At 39.0% G+C, this 16,260-nt stretch overlaps 1 protein-coding gene across 1 annotated transcript in view; it reads left to right on the forward strand.

Annotated features, from left to right (window-relative positions):
- Nucleotides 1-3,424: 3,424 nt before the first annotated feature.
- Nucleotides 3,425-16,260, forward strand: part of LOC131685755 (protein phosphatase PHLPP-like protein) — a 50,435-nt gene continuing 37,599 nt past the window's right edge. The window contains exons 1-3 of the mRNA XM_058969685.1: nt 3,425-4,108; nt 6,522-6,813; nt 6,885-7,174. Coding sequence (XP_058825668.1) covers nt 3,539-4,108; nt 6,522-6,813; nt 6,885-7,174 — 1,152 coding nt within the window. The 5' untranslated portion in view covers nt 3,425-3,538. The remainder of the gene's footprint in view (nt 4,109-6,521; nt 6,814-6,884; nt 7,175-16,260) is intronic.

The raw sequence follows: 16,260 nt of genomic DNA on the forward strand, positions 1-16,260 counted from the left end.
AAATATCCAGTCTAAATAGTTTTAAATGGCTCCATTTAGGGTTTCCGGAGAAAACAGCAGCAGAAAATACTAGCTCCTATTTACACCGCTTTGATATTTGATTTGATATTATCGATGCAGTAGAAAACTGAAAAAGCGATTACGAGAAGAACTCTCTGCTAGTTTGCTTCAAAGTACTTCCAATTTACTCGGTACTGGAACAAGGACAATGTTTACATGAAGTTCAAAATATTGTCATGCTTACGCTACACAGCCTGCTATTCGATTTGTTTTTGAAAAAAGGAATTTCTACATCACTTCAGACGCAGAAACGAATCCGCGATAACCGCGTTACTAGGTCTCTCGGGAACCTGTAGAACTTGAGTTCTGGATAATGTTTTATTTCGCCTGCTAAATAATGCCTTGCACTTCATAAGGCTGTTCGCAACGCTGTTGTATTCTATATGAGGTGTTTTATTTTACAGCTCCGACCAAAACAGATCGAATGCAATGCTGAGATGCAGACAGCAGACAAAAAACTCTGTGTATCGTAAGTAATAAACAATAACAAAATCGAATAAACAATAGGAAAAATCATCGCATTGGGAATACCGTGTTCTAGATGTATTTTGACAGATCCAAATTATCCGACGGCTTGTCATTTTGAAACAAATTTACGTCATAGTATTGCGAACAGCCTGATTAAAGTTGGACGTTATGAGAAGAAAACGAAATCTCGAGAAAACAAAAAAAACAGCACAGTAAACAATCGTCGTTTTATGTTTTATATCGCAATATCTGACAACACTTCCAAGTATCCCTTCAGTTTATTTAGTTTCCAAGCATAACGTCTGTTGATGTCACTTTCGTCCAATCACGAGCTGGTTCAGGATTGGTTCAAAAACAGGGGACAGAGCTGGCGGATCCTAGGGCTTCCCAACCCAAAGGCGTTGTTTATGTTATAAAGGCTCGCACAAAGTGAAGCCAAATCTACTTATCGAACAGTCAGATGGCTCATCGTACAAAGTAAACAAACATTCTTCTTTCGGAGAACATGCAAGAAAAGTATTAGTGTTGAGAAAAATAATATCATGGCGAAATACTTCAATCGTCTAAGCAAGACGCTTTATTCAGCTTATTATAATTTTTTGTAACAATGCAAAATAAATTACACTGAATAGTATTATGAATAAAGTGCTATAAGCCACAAAACAGTAGGTTTCCAATTCATTCCATATTAGTTTATTGTGTAACTCGGGTAAAGTCACTCAAAGTTACAACAAAAACTGTGGGCGCCAGAAACAATGAAGAGGGCATCATTTTTGGCAGTGTTGCGCATGCCGCTGTGCGGACTCTATAATACCACAGACTTTATCCCAACTTATACGACACGCTTATCCCAACCTATTTTTCGAAGAAAAAAAAATCCAATGAAGCAAACGCAAAACCCTGATCGGTAATAACATTTCAGTTACTTCTTAATACTTTAAAATTATTTACGTAGCTATTTCGAAGAAAAAGATTCAATTTAAGATGGCCCAAAGATCAGCACAACAACAACAGATTTTTCGCTCGTTTTTTGACACTGCTCAGTGCAGCTGTGACAGGAATGAACTATAACTTCAACGTGGCCTAAAAGTGAGCTATGACCGAGTCTAGTATGTGCAAAAAATAACAGATGGCAACACTGCATAGGAACGAAAATATCGAGCTGTCCCAACCTACGCAGCGTCTCAACCTATGCGACAATTTACAAATTGAGCAGCTTCTAACACTGCTAGGAAGCACCTACCTTTTTTATATTTTGATTATTGAGGTTTTAACCTTAGGGTCGCTCGCCTCGTTTTGGTTTAGAGAATTCTCTTTTTAGGAAAAATCCCTAACCCTATGTGCGAGTTGGGAATCTAACCCAGGTGAGCTGCATACAAGGCAATCGATTTACCAACTACGCAATGTCCGTCCCCAAGCACCTATCTTGATTAAAACAGGTTTTTCGTGTTTGTTTACTCCAACACTTTTAAGGAAAACGGTTTTGGAATCCTATATGTGCTAGAAAAATGTTAGACATGAAAGGGTTAATTTTATCTATATTATTCATATAATTTATTTTAATCATTTTATAATTTATTCAGTTCATATATTTTAAACAGTTTTTTTCATTCTTTGAATCCGATTTGCTAGTTAGAAACAATTTAATTCACCCTCTTAATTTTATAACACTTGTATAGTATAGTCTATTGATTTATTTATTTTATTAATTTGATTTATATTAACTATTCCGCCAATTTTATAAATAACTTTTTTTTAAATTTTTTGCCTCATAATTATTTTAATTTTATTCGTTTTATTAATTTTGTATAATTAATAAAACGAATTTTCAGTTTATTCGAGGTGTTATTTGTGCAGGACTCGAAATTGGGCCCATCTCACATTTAGTTGCGTGCTAACTTCGCATGGTTTCGGCAAACTAATGAGCGATGCAACAGTGATATGTGTAACAAATCGCTCATCATTGTAGTGATAGGTGGATTGAATCAGTTTTTGAATGTAAATTTATTTGAATTTCGACGCTCTTTTTATGTGCATCTTGCAAGACGAACAGTTTCCACATTTTTCTAACTGTCTATAGTGAACCCTGGAAGGGCTATTAGGTATATGACCAAACTATCAGTTATTTCAGGAACAGTAGGTATACAATAGGGTGGGGTACTGTTGACTGGAAAAAGTAAACTTGATATATCAAGCGAGAACAACATTGGGGCTCCAATCTTCTTTTTTGAGAACGCAAAAAAGCACGATTTCAAATTTTTCAAAGTTATTTGGATCCTAAAGTTGTTCTGCATAAATCCATGTTGCCCCACCCTAGTATCTATAACCACTTCATATTTCCACAATGCTTTCAAATCAAATGATTTTGAAGAGGCTTCCACCGGCATTCCGGCGATCACGGAGTGGCTCTGTGTACTGTACCGGCACGCGGTCAGTACCGATTGGACTAGACGGGTGGAGCGTGACGCTTTTTTGTTTTTAATTTGAATTATAATTTTGTACACCCGGTCGCTACCTGTGTGTGTTTTCACTCTATACCTTTCCCGGTCATTTAGTTGCAACCACTGTTTTTTTATTATTGAAGCCGATCGTGTACGAGTCGAGTTCACTGCTGGACTTGACTGCTCATCACGTCCAGCTTATTGTTGGTGGTGCAGTCTTTTACCAGACGCGAAACGAGTTGCCGGTGTTCCGCTAGAACATTTACTATCGATACAGTTGTTTTACCGGGGCCGAATTGTGTAGTATAATATAGTGGGTCTTTTATAGTGTTACTAGCAGGAAATATGCATTCAAAGCCATTAACAGCTTTGGCATTTTTTTTTAATTCGCCTAGTACACGATGAAGTTCGTCGCTTGTAACCAAATCTATCCATCGAAAATTGATATCGTTATAACAGATTTACGCTTGATGTGAGGTTCAGAGTTTCAAATATATAGGGTATTGAAATATAATGATAGTGTGACAAAGTACAGTACAGTGTACATACAAGACTTATCCGAACAGGTCATGGAGATAGTGAGCTTGAACTCGACCCGTGAAGATCTGGTGATAAGTTCTGGCGATGCCAAGGCCAAGCAGCAAGTGCACACAAATTGCACTCCGAGGTCCATCAAACATCGAAGAAATGCGAAATTGTTCCAGCACCAACAACAACAGCAGCAATATCTTCGCCGGATATACGGTCAGAAAGTTGATAACCGATTCGTAGTGAATGCCGTGATTAATTATGATAAATCAACCAGTTCCGGGGATAGTGATAGTAACAACGATGATATTGGTGATTACAATTGTGATGTCAAGTGCAGTGGCACCAGTATTCGACTGGATAGCGGTGTGGCGAGTAAAAGTGGTTCCATCAGTTCTTCTGGTAGATCCTTCAATGGGAAACCGGTTAATCTGAGTCAATCTAGAATGTCACTCTTGTGGAACACTAGCGGTTGGATACGGGTCTACTGTGGCCCAGATCGGAGTGATGTAAGCTGCGAAGATCCAAGTCGTATGGTGCATGTGACCACGACCGCAACTACGTTGGATGTAGTTAAAGACTTGGATTTACCGATGGATTACACATTGTGGGTAAGGAAGACATTGATATTTCGAGGTAATGGTATCTTCGTGGGGTTTTTCTCTATGAGTTTCGAGTAAGACAGCTGAGATCATTGCACGTTAAAGTGGAGCATGGAATCTTTCATGTTGTAAATATTGTTTTCATTGCGGTTGGAACGGTCTGTCGAGTGACTTAATAATTTTATATTGGTTGATGCATATAAGACGATAGAATTAGTAGGGGCCAAATCGGACCGCTGGCCAATTCGGATCCTCAGCTGTTTCACAGCTATGCTAATAGGATGAAAGGCGTATAGGTAGCATTTAGCACTGATGTAACAGAGGAAATTAGAGGTTTATCAGTAATCGTATTTGAAAACCAGAGGAACATGTTGTTTTCGAGCGCTGTAACATTTATCGGCTATGTAGCTAAGATCTTATGGCGTCAATATTAAATTAAGTCAAAGAAACTATTGTGTTTCTGAAACTTTTGGATAATATCTTGCATCTGATATTTTGTTTTTAGTGGAACTTTTAACGATGTTTGCTTAATCGATGAGAGAAGAGTAAAAAAGGCGTTGGCCCGATTCGGACCTTTTGTCATGGTTCAATTCGGACCCTCTTTTTCGCCAAATGATCTCAACGTTTATCAAACTGAAAGATGGATGTACACACCAAAAAATAATGAAATTTAAACGACATGTAAATCAATACGAATGTAAACATACAACGATTGAATCCAAAATTTGATTGAAAATTACGTTAAAACCAATTGGTGCATCAAACAGTATACAATTTTACACTTTCATTCGTGTAATTTTACATGTCATTCATTTTACAGCAGTACCGTAAACAGGGGTGACATTGATCACTTTTCGAAGTAACCATTAAAAAATGATTTCAAGTTGAAGTCCGTTTTCGTATTCCGGGGTGACTTTGATAACCTGCATGTTCACCCGCATTAAGTTATCGTTTTCAATGTTTTTATTGAAATGTTTGTTTAAACTGATTCTGGAAAGATATTCATTGTTAAATAGATGTTAATTGGTATTATACAAAGTATTTTAATGCACTGTAAAATTCAAGTAACCAAAATTCGTATAATCCGTGTCCAACTAGAATAAAAGATTCTGAAAACCTTTAAAACTGCTAAAATTGTTTTATTTCAGTGTTTTATCGATGTACAAAAAGTTTCATCCATTCTAACACTTTGGAATATTGAACAATATAAAAATGTTGCGAATTTTTGCTTAAAATAATTTGAAATAATTGCCAACTAGTTTTACAGAAAAAGGATTTAAAATAAACAAACTCTTAAAACTAAAGTTGGTACATCCCAATCTAAAGGAAAATAAAAACTCGCTTGTAATTTATTACTTTTGCTCAAATCTGAGATTTATTTGTTTTATAAAAAATAGACACTTTACGAAGCTTCGTAAAAATAAGGTAAAGTCAAATTTCGGTTTTTTTGTAGTTTTTGTACCCAAAAAATTAACAATATACTCAAAAATTATAACAAATCAGTATTTTATAAGTTTAGAGTAAAAATCAGTTCAAATTAAAATGATTCGGTAGACTATTCTGGTTTAATAAGCGATCTAGGAAAAAAGTTTCGAGTGATCAAAGTCACCCCGCTGATCAAAGTCACCCCGGTTTACGGTATTCGAGTAAAAATACATTGAAGTGCATTGTTTTTCCGTTTAAAGAAACTGTAATTTTTAATCCACGTGTAAAAATATAATAAAATTCGTTGAAGAAAGCACGACAAGTCGTGTGTGTTTGTGGTGGAACTTAATTTTACATTTATATTCATGCTCCAAATATGTGCAAATAAACTTAAAATTACAAAATATTTTTTTCTGTGTATATTGTAGAGCGCATTAGTTATCAATTCAGAATGGAAAACAAGAACTGGGCAGCACTCGACTTCCGGTTTATTTAGCATAGCTTGAATCGAAATTTTACTAAAAGCTAATTAAATTATATTAAAACTTACTGGAACGACTTTTCATTGGTCCGAATTGAACCATGGGGAGTTCGAATTAGACCAGAGTTAGTGTTATTCGGACCTTTTGCAATCTTTTGTTCAATAGCGCAGAGACACACTCTGATAAGAGATAGCTAAAAGCCATCTTAGAAAAAAATGTGCGCAATCGGTTAGGCTTTCAGGAAAAAAATCTTTTTGTAAATTTTTGTTGACAAGATTCCATTCTATAGCTCAATAACTCTAACTAGGTCCGAATTGGCCCAGTTCACCCTATACACACTATTACAGGCTGTCGTCTCATGTGAAATCTTTATTGCGCATTTTCGTTGAATTTTTTTGGAGAACAATTCCAGCTTTAAAGATTTACTGTTACCGTGCAATGATTGACCAAATATGTACACTAACCTACGTATACAAGTACAACTTAAGAACATCCTCTGCTTTTTATTTCGACAGGTTCAAATTGGTGGCTCCAAAACACGTCGGCTGGAGGAGAATGAATATCCTTTGTTGGTGCAGGAAGAATTCCTCAAGTCCCTCGGATATCTGAACGAATCTCGCAGGGCTCGACTTGGCATTGATCCCGAGCTAAAACATATGTTTCGATTTCACATTGGTCCACTGGAGATTCCCATGTGTAAAGGTGTATTGCGGTCGGGGTCAGTAGAAATTCTAAAAGGACTGGTGTTTCCGCATTGGAGAAAACGTTATTTGGCTATTGTCGGTAGCAAACTAATCGTATACCCTGGTAAGCTGTCTTATAACTGATAATCTCCGGTGTGATCGATGGTTTAGCATTGACTTCTTTTCACTTCCCAGCAAGCTCCCACATATCACCGGAAGTGTACGAGTTGGCGGGGGCTAATATCTTCGAGCACGCACCTGGTTACGATCGACTGATCATAAAAATAGCACCAAAAACAATTGTGACTGGCAGCGGTAGCTGTACGAAAGAGAATTTCAATCGGTGTATTGACAGCACTAGCTCAATATCTCATCTCTACCATAGCAATGGCAGTGCCCATTCAATCAACGACCGAGAGACTGTATTGTTTCTCGGCTTCGAAGAATCTTGGGAGCGTGATCTATGGAGCGGCTGGTTGTCTGAGGTAAGGTAAGGCTTAGGAATGTGTGCATAAGAATCAGTTCAATTTCATTGACGATAATATGGAACATAATGTAGCAATTAATTTGGGGGTAACGATTTCCAACTGTAGCATGCTCTGTATAATGAAGCGATTTTTCGTTAAAGTTAGCCATGTGTAGCGGACCGAGAATATTCATTTACTTGGTGAGATAATAAATTTCGTCTCAGATCGAGTCGGATCGATTGCTGTCCATCGTCATAGCATGTGTAGTATAGCATAACAAAGCGATCAAAAATTAACGATTCCTTCCCAGTGGGTGGTTTAATTTTTTTTTTCCATTTGTGTTCTGGCAACTCGTTGGCACACACAACACAGCATTGGACCTCGTGGAAGTAGGACCAGTGAAATAGTGAACCTTGCGAAACAGTGACCTCAAATTATACTATCAAAATTCGAGATTAGTAATGATCAACTTATACGAGATTGCGTTTTAATGTTTAACGTTCACTGCTACTACATTAAAGTTACAAGTAGAGCTTCCATTTCCCGACGGTTTTCAGCTTCCCGGGATTCGGGAAATAAATAATAAATTTCCCGGGAAATCCCGGGATCCCGGGAATACAGAAGAAAAATAAAAAGGTGAATGATTTTCTTAAAAAAAAGAATAAATTGAAAAGTTTTCAAACTCGTTTGATTGCATGTATATCTGTCCTCAAAGCAGTTGTCAGAAAAAGGCGATTTGGTGTCCTACACATCATTCAATCATTTGATAACTCGTCAATAAGTTTACGCAACATCAACTTCTTTTGATTTTTTTTGGCTGTATGTATAACCTAAATTTTGGTAATCACAGATACGATTGGGACGATATACTAAACGCAGCTGCTGGAGTTACTGTCCAAAATTGGAATTCGTTGTTCTGATACGATGGATCAATTTTATGCATAGCACCTTCTTTGGAAATCTTGAATGAAAAGATTAAGCTGCTTCAGGGTATTGTGCAGTTATTTCCGATCAAATGAGAAAATGTGATATATGGAATCCATATTTGTCGCAGTAGGATCAGCATCATTCCGAATTAAGTGTGAATCAAAATCAAGCAGATAATGGACGAACTGTGCAGCGATTGATGAAGCCTACCATCGGTTTCCTGTTACGGGCGAGTATCTGGATTGCATCTTATCCCCTCAAAAATCCTGCCTGCATCGCTTTCAACATGCAAATAGGTTGGATGCGCATGATATTGGACAGCTAAAGCGTTATGTCGTCATACTTCCAAAAATTTACAGATATTACAGTTACGGTATAACAAATTAGACGAAATATGCATTCGATGAACCGATCAAATATTTCTGCAGACGTTCTAGAAACATTCTTTATTTTAAATAGCGTTTGCGTTAAGCATGATATCACTACAAACCGTCCAAGTTTTGAAACAAACACTAATCTATTTTTTAAGAAATTACCGCCATTTCAATTACTAATTTGATTGCATTCATTGAAGATCTAAGTATTAAAAGAACTGTTAAAAAATCTGAGCAATCGGCTCATCGGTTGCAGAGATATCGTGCGCATCACTAACGCTACTGTAAGGAAATGATTCGGCACAACGGCTGGCAAATTAATCCATTTTTGCACGAAAATATCAACATTTTTAGTAGTATTTTGAGCAAGGCTTGGACTATATACCTAAAAAATCATGAGAACATATCAGCGAGCCTAAAGATATATAGTTCAAAGATATGCAAATCAGTTGGAAAATCATCTGCATTCACTGCTCACTCCAAATGTTTGCCGATAAAGATATTTCCTAGAGAATTTCTTTCTTCGAAGAACCTAAGCCTTTTGAAATATATTAAAAATCTTTTTTCCCGGGATTCCCGAATCCCGGGAATGAGAAAACACAATTTCCCGGGAATCGGGAATCCCGGGAAATCCAAAAATACCGGGATTCCCGGGAAATAAATTCCCGGGATGGAAGCTCTAGTTACAAGGACAGAAAATTGTTTGATTGTATGAAAAAGATAGTAATAACGAAAATGATGGGATAATCTAAGAAGCGATAGTTTATTACCAAATAGTAGCGGCTTTCAACTTCACAGAGTGATTACGTTTTTAAATGTTTGACTTATTTCGCTACTAAGAAGCACCGTGAATATTTCGATAATGGATCAATTTGTATTCCAGAGCCACCATAAATTCGTAGATTTGAATTTTGCTATACACTTAGCATTTTTTGAAATCGCGAGCTATAACCGTTTGTTATAGTGCCATCGGGCAGGTATGTTCTTTTGTCCCGTCTGTACGGTAGTATAATCGTATTTCGAGCTGTACCACAAAATTATTGCGTTGCTTTATAAAGGCACTGAAATGATCAAAAGAGAAAGTAAATAAAGAAAATTTCATTATTTCTTACATCCCATTGAACATTCTCTTCAGATTTGTGAGACATTCTTTCCTGTTGAAACAAGTAGCAACTAATTTTACTTTTCCATTCAACTGTAGTGGGAGGACGTAGTGGTCACGGTTCAAAGCAGGCTTGTTTTTATATTTCATTGCCGTCAGACTTAAAACCTTGCAGCAGGTCACGCTTCTTGAGCCGTACGCAAATGCAAGACAATCCCCCATGTAGGTTTAAGCGGCTTGTCTGTTACTTTTCCACGATGAAACCAATGTTGATTTATTTTGACATATGTAGTCTTTTCATGTTCATGAGGTTTTAATGGAGGGCCAATAACATCATTTCCGTCTTTTTCCCATTATTCTACGACCAACACCTGCAGATGAAACCAAAGCCTGATTAAAGTCATCCTATCCATATCCCAAGTAGCAATTTTTGTTCGTGCAACTATTTTATAACCAGGTGGTTACAAAAAATAGGAGCTGTTGTGACTGACATCCAACTTTCTGCGCAACCTGAAAAGCGCAACCCCCTTGAAATACTCTAATTAACTTTGTAAAAAACGAACATATTAAACAAAAAATATGCCTAATATTTTAAATTGAATTCTCAAAGTTTTATTTGCAAAATCTATCTTCTGAGAATATTTCCTTACAGTGTAAATTGCCGACAGACCTCGGCACCTACCTTTCGGCTCGACTACACCGAGTAGATCGCGGCGAAGTGGAGAGCTAAATGGCTCCTGGTATCGTGACAAAACTGGAAGCTAACTGTTTCACGAAACGGACATCGGTACCGCGAGAAATTCCACCATATTCTGTAGTCCTTCACTGACGGCGAAAATGGACTGGAGAGTGTGCGAGAAATATCCCCATAGCGACCACTAGACCACGGATAAGGACGATCGGCAAGCTAAAGTGGAAAACGAAAGCCTTCAAGAAAGACCTCTTTGTCGAGTCACTTCGGCTGGACAGCGGAATCAAAAACGTTGATGCGGCTGATCTAACAAGAAGGATTGCTACGGTTTGTGACGTTACAATGCCGCGCAAACTAGAACCACGCAGTCAGCCCGAGGACAACTTGACAGCTTCCATATATCGAACTCATAAGCAAATTTTGTGGTGATTTAGTGATGTCATGGCATTTCTATCATCAAATTTATTTCGCTGTTCAAATTAGAAACTGTCCTTATTTCACCATGCCTAAACAGAAACATAGATTTAAAAAATCCAAAATAAAATGAATCGATTTTCGGAAATACAAGAAGATGACTTTCAAAATCAAGCCACTTCCACTTATATTGGAATTTCCGAAAATCATCCGGATCGAACCAACATCTCCTCAGGCATGAAATCATCCGGTAGATGCCGTTCCATTAGGTTTCTATCAGACTGAAGCCGAGTAAAATGCCAGAATGATTCTGAAGGGATCCGTACCAAACCCATCGCAATACCTTTCGGACAGAATTATTGCAAAAGTCGAACAAAACTATGGCAGGAGTCGAACAAAATTGTACATTCCTGGCAGCATTCTTGCTGAAACCGAGCACTACTGGTTTGCTGCCAGAATTCCGATAAAAGCACACAAATTCTTTGCAAACCCAATTTTGCTCAATGTGTAGAAAATCCTATATAGATTGTTTATTTTCCCAATCGAAATACTAGAATTCTTGACGTTCTTAATGAACTTGAAACAAGATGTCGTAGGTTCACGAATTGTTAAGCTTGGTGATTTACTTTCATTGGCCAAAATGTTTTTCATTTATATTTCTCGAGAAAAAATCACCCATGATTTACCGATTACAAACTTCACACAACAAGAAAACCAAAACATTGTTAGGAAGGAAGAGAGCCTGGAGGTTGCTAAAACAACGACTTACAGCTAATTTTATAATAAGATTTATGTAATAGTAATAGTTCTAAATGCACTGACAGCGTTCATAACACACGTAACGAAACACGCTTTTCTCTTGAAACTTTTTCGTTTCGTTGTTCGTGGTACTCGTACAGAGAAAGCATACTAGCGCCACCATCAAATCGGCGGTACATATATGAAACAAGCACTATCTGTCAAGTTATCTCTTGGTTGAACGCAGTAGACGGCGTCCAGCTTGCTGGTTAAATGAGTAGCTCAGTACGTTAAATGTGATTTGTCTCAGAGCCAGAAGGCGGATCGGAGAGTGAGAGAGGAGCGCAAGTGGCGTTTCGGGATGCTAGGACCGCTTTTAAACGGGAGTTTAAGCTTAGCAAGTTAGTTTGCCGTAAGGAGCTGTGTTGAGAAGTAGACGCCAATACCTGGGGGACGCGTACCGATTCGTGATGGCGAAGATGAGGGCCCGTTGACGCCAACTGCAATGTGCCGGGGTAAGCTAAAGATAATCGTAGAGGATCTCTTCCCGAAGCACGAACAAACTACCAGGTCACCGACACCGTACGGTTAAGAGGAAGAAGCAAACACAGACGAGTGGTAAGTGACTTGCGACGAGCTCAAAAACGCGTCGATGCGACTACAATCATAGAAAACCCGCGGTCCAGATGGAAAACCAAACGTGGCGCTGAAAGCTGCGATCCTGGTGTATCTGGATATGTTCACGGTGGTGCTGCAGAAGTATGAAGCCAATTTCCCCGAAATGTGGAAGGTATAGAAGCTGCTGTTGTTGCCAAAGCCAGGGAAGTCACCGAGCGATCCAACCTCGCATAGGTCTATATGTCTGCTAGACACACGGAAAACTTCTGGAAAGAATTATCCTTAGCAGGCTGACGATACGCACGGTAGGTGAGTGCGGAATGTTCAAGATGCAGTTCGGATTCCACAAAGAAGTATCGACATTGGGATTAATTCGGAAAATGCTCGGGAGTGCTGAGAAGGCATCTAAACGGAAGCTAGAGAAGGAGACTGATACTGCGATGTAGTTACGATAGATGTGAATAATCCGTTCAACAGCACCAGCTGGGAAGCCATCGTCGCAGAGCTGCACAGAATCATCATGCCGGATCCTGAAGAGCTACTTCCAGCGTAAAGTGCTGCTGTACGAGACGACCGAAGGGCAGAACTCAGTGCGAGTCACAGCGGACGTTCCTCGGGGCCAGTGGCGTAGCCAGAAATTTGGTTTGGAGGGGGTTTTGATGAAAATCGCATTTTTTTTGAAAAAATGCTAAAATTTAATATGAGTTTGATAAATTATTGAAAACTCAAAAACATAAGTAGTCTAACAGATGTCATTCTACAAACAAGAAGGATATACATGGAACAGTTTTCAAACCTCTATAGATTATTTTCTTGTATAATATGTCAATGAAGTCAAAAATTGCGATCTTTTAAAGTGGGATAAATGATCTAAAAAAATTTCAACGTTCAAGATCACCTAATATAATAATCCTTGACTTTGAAGGTTTGACAGCTTCGGGAAGTTATCAACATAAAACAGCGCCTGCTTTGATATAGAAATTTTAGTGATTAACTCTCATAGAGATAATTATGGTGAGTTAATTTTTCAAAAATATTAATATATTGCCTTCAGCAAAGTTTTTGATAATGTCATTTCAAACAATTTTGTTGATAATATGAAGGCTACATGAATTCAACATATAGGGATTTAAATGGACCGGGCCTGCTATATTTCTTCTTAGTGAAGAAAAATTTAGGTGAAAACTATTTTTTTCTGCGCTACGGATAAAATTGTTTGAAACAATCATTGCGAGTTGAGAACACAAAACCTATAACTAAATTATGGATGGATGGAACTGAAACTTGCGTTTCGACTTCATCTCATCAGAATCCGACATTAACTTGGTGGGCGGACTAAGCTTGCGCCGAATTGATGTTAGCTCCTGAAAATGGAATCACTCTTTGTGTTTTTGAGTCCTTTTAATATCTGGGAATTATTTGTTTTATATCCAGTTCCCTTATTTTTTTTGTAAACTTCAAAGGCACCTTGAACGCAATGTGAATTTATTATTTAATTACCGCAGAAGAGATTTACCAAATACAGTAATTTCAGAATAGCTTGTTGTAAAGGTTTTCTACTACTATATTTCGATACTCTGAATATGTGGGATATTAATGTCTTTGACAAAGTTGTTTGAAATAGCACTTTCGAAAACTTTGCTGGAGACATTAAGTCTCGACCCAAATTTGGTTGAAGAGTAATTCTTGTCTTTAATTACTTCTAGGAGGATTAACCGTCAAAATTATTCTATCAGCAGATGAACAGTTTTACGTTTTGAAATTCTTCAATGTTAACATTGAAATTCTTCAATGTTAACATTGAAATTCTTCAATGTTAACATTGAAATTCTTCAATGTTAACATCGAAATTTGGCATTTTGGATGAATGTGATCGTGACCGTTAAAAATTTATCGAGCATTAATTTTACTTTTCTTTATTAGTCAACCTCACAACTTGCAGTACTAGTACGCAGCACACAAAATTTTAGTACGCCATTCATTGAATCCTGCTAAGAGGCTATTCATATAGTTGATAATACAACAAAAATCCAATGCTCATAAAACCGATCTTGACCTGCTAAAGACAAAATTACATCAGCTTTCAACTAGTTTCTGAAATGTTATTCTTGTTGTTAACCATATTGAATTGTTGTCTAAACTCTACACAATCTAAAAAAAATACATTTTCAGCAAATGTTGAAATGTATGTAAGTTTTCGGTAAACAAGCTTATGTTTTATATGCAATCAACCTATTCAAATTTAGATTCCCATTCGAAAAATTGTCTCTAATCCATATTTTGAAGCATCTTTCCAAAAATGAGCTCATAATAATTCAGACAGTTATTTTATTTTACATTGAAGTAATTTGACAACTATGGGATTTTGGCTAAAAGATAAGTTACAAGATCCCCTTCCCATAATTTTCCAAAAGTTCTCATGACGCTTTAAACACAGTTCTCAATGTAGTGATCAGAGAATATTTTTCCAAAAATATTTTATGGAATATTAAATTAAATTCGTCAGCATCAATTTTTTTTCAATCCAATTAATTTTGGTTTGGGGGGGGGGGTTTAACCCCCAACCCCCCCCCCCCCCTGGCTACGCCACTGCCGGGGCTTCCTTCTCAGTCCAATTTTTTGGAACGGGATGTAAGATGGGGTCTTGACACTGCGGCTCCCCGGAAATCGCGGGTTTTGCGGACGACGTGTCACTAGCGGGGACGGGTGAGACACTCGATGAAGTGAAGGTGTCGGTGACGGAGGCAGTATACGCTATCGAGAACTGGATGAACGCGGTCGAGCTGCAGATAGCTCACCCCTAGACGGATGTGGATGTGCTGACCAACACCAACAGCAAAGCGGTTCAGCGGATGCAGATCATCGTCGGAGGGCACGTGATTGTATCGAAGCGTCCAGTGAAGTGTTAATGTGGGGAGTGTTAATCGACGACCGGTTGAGCTTCAACAACCACGTCGACTACGCCTGCGAAAACTCGGCTAAGGCAACGAACGCAATAAATAGTGAGGATAATGCCAAACGTAGGCGGCCCGAGAAGCAGTACAAGACGTCTGCTATCTAGTGTTTCGTTATCGACACTGGGGCTCCTGCCTGGGATGCGGTGCTGAAAATCAAGTGGAATCGCGAAAAGCAGAACAGGATGTTCCAGCTGCTGGTCGTACGAGTCACGAGTGCCTACAGAACAATATCGTCGGAGGCAGTATGCATTATCACCTGGATGGTCCCCATCTGCATCACCCTAGCGAAGGATATCGATTGCTACATTCGAAGAAACACCATCAACGCGAAGAAGATGGTGAGAATCGATTCGATGATACGACGTGGCAACAGGAATGGGACAATCCGGAGAAAAGAAGGTGGACCTACCAATTCCTTTCAAAACATGTAGACGTGGGTCAACAGAAAGCACGGAAAGATGACCATCACCGGACACAGCTCCTGTCAGGCCCCGACTGTTTAAGGAAGTATCTTCATCGGTTCGAGCACGCAACGTCACCATTATACCCGGAGTGTGCAAACGTCGAGAAGACACCGGAGCAAGTGGTCTACGAATGTCAGAGGTTCGAAGCGACGTGCAGGGAGCTACTTAAAATGGGAGGACCGGACATCAACCCGGTTAATGTTGGCAACAGAATGACAATTGACGTGAACACGTGGAACGCGGTCGACAGAGGGGTGATGCAGATCATGACCATGAAAATGGCGTAATTAACAGCGAGCAACGGTTTCAGGAGAGCAATCACCGCCAGGGAACTCTCCGCAGGAGTAGGCTAGATCCTCCGCCGAGAACTCATCGAGTAGACTGCGATAAAGCACCGAGTATGGGTTGTCGGGACGCCAGCGAACTGGACGCCACGCTCCACCCGTAATCGCCGGGCCAACCACGGCACCCTACTGGTTGACCTATTAAAATAAATCGAAAACCAAAGAAGAATCGGTATCGGGAGAACTTCTATCGTCGAGGAACTCTCCGACAGCGTACAGTTAGATTCACCGCCGGGAACTAGAGTGAGTTGACCGCGACGAGACACCACCAGTCGCACCGGGGCTCCAGCAAACCGGACGCCCTACTCCACCGGAATCGTCGAACTGACCTCGGCACCTGGCTGGTTGCCTCGCTTTTGAACTTCTTTCGGCGGGGAACTCTTCATCGGAGTAGGCTAGATCCATTGTCGGGAACTAGACCCGGTAGTTCACGAACAAGTCTTAAGCTCAACGAGGAAGTAGTGCTAAATGGCAC

This window comes from Topomyia yanbarensis, chromosome 2 (assembly GCF_030247195.1).
Source record: "Topomyia yanbarensis strain Yona2022 chromosome 2, ASM3024719v1, whole genome shotgun sequence".
NCBI classification, from domain to species: Eukaryota; Metazoa; Arthropoda; class Insecta; order Diptera; family Culicidae; genus Topomyia; species Topomyia yanbarensis.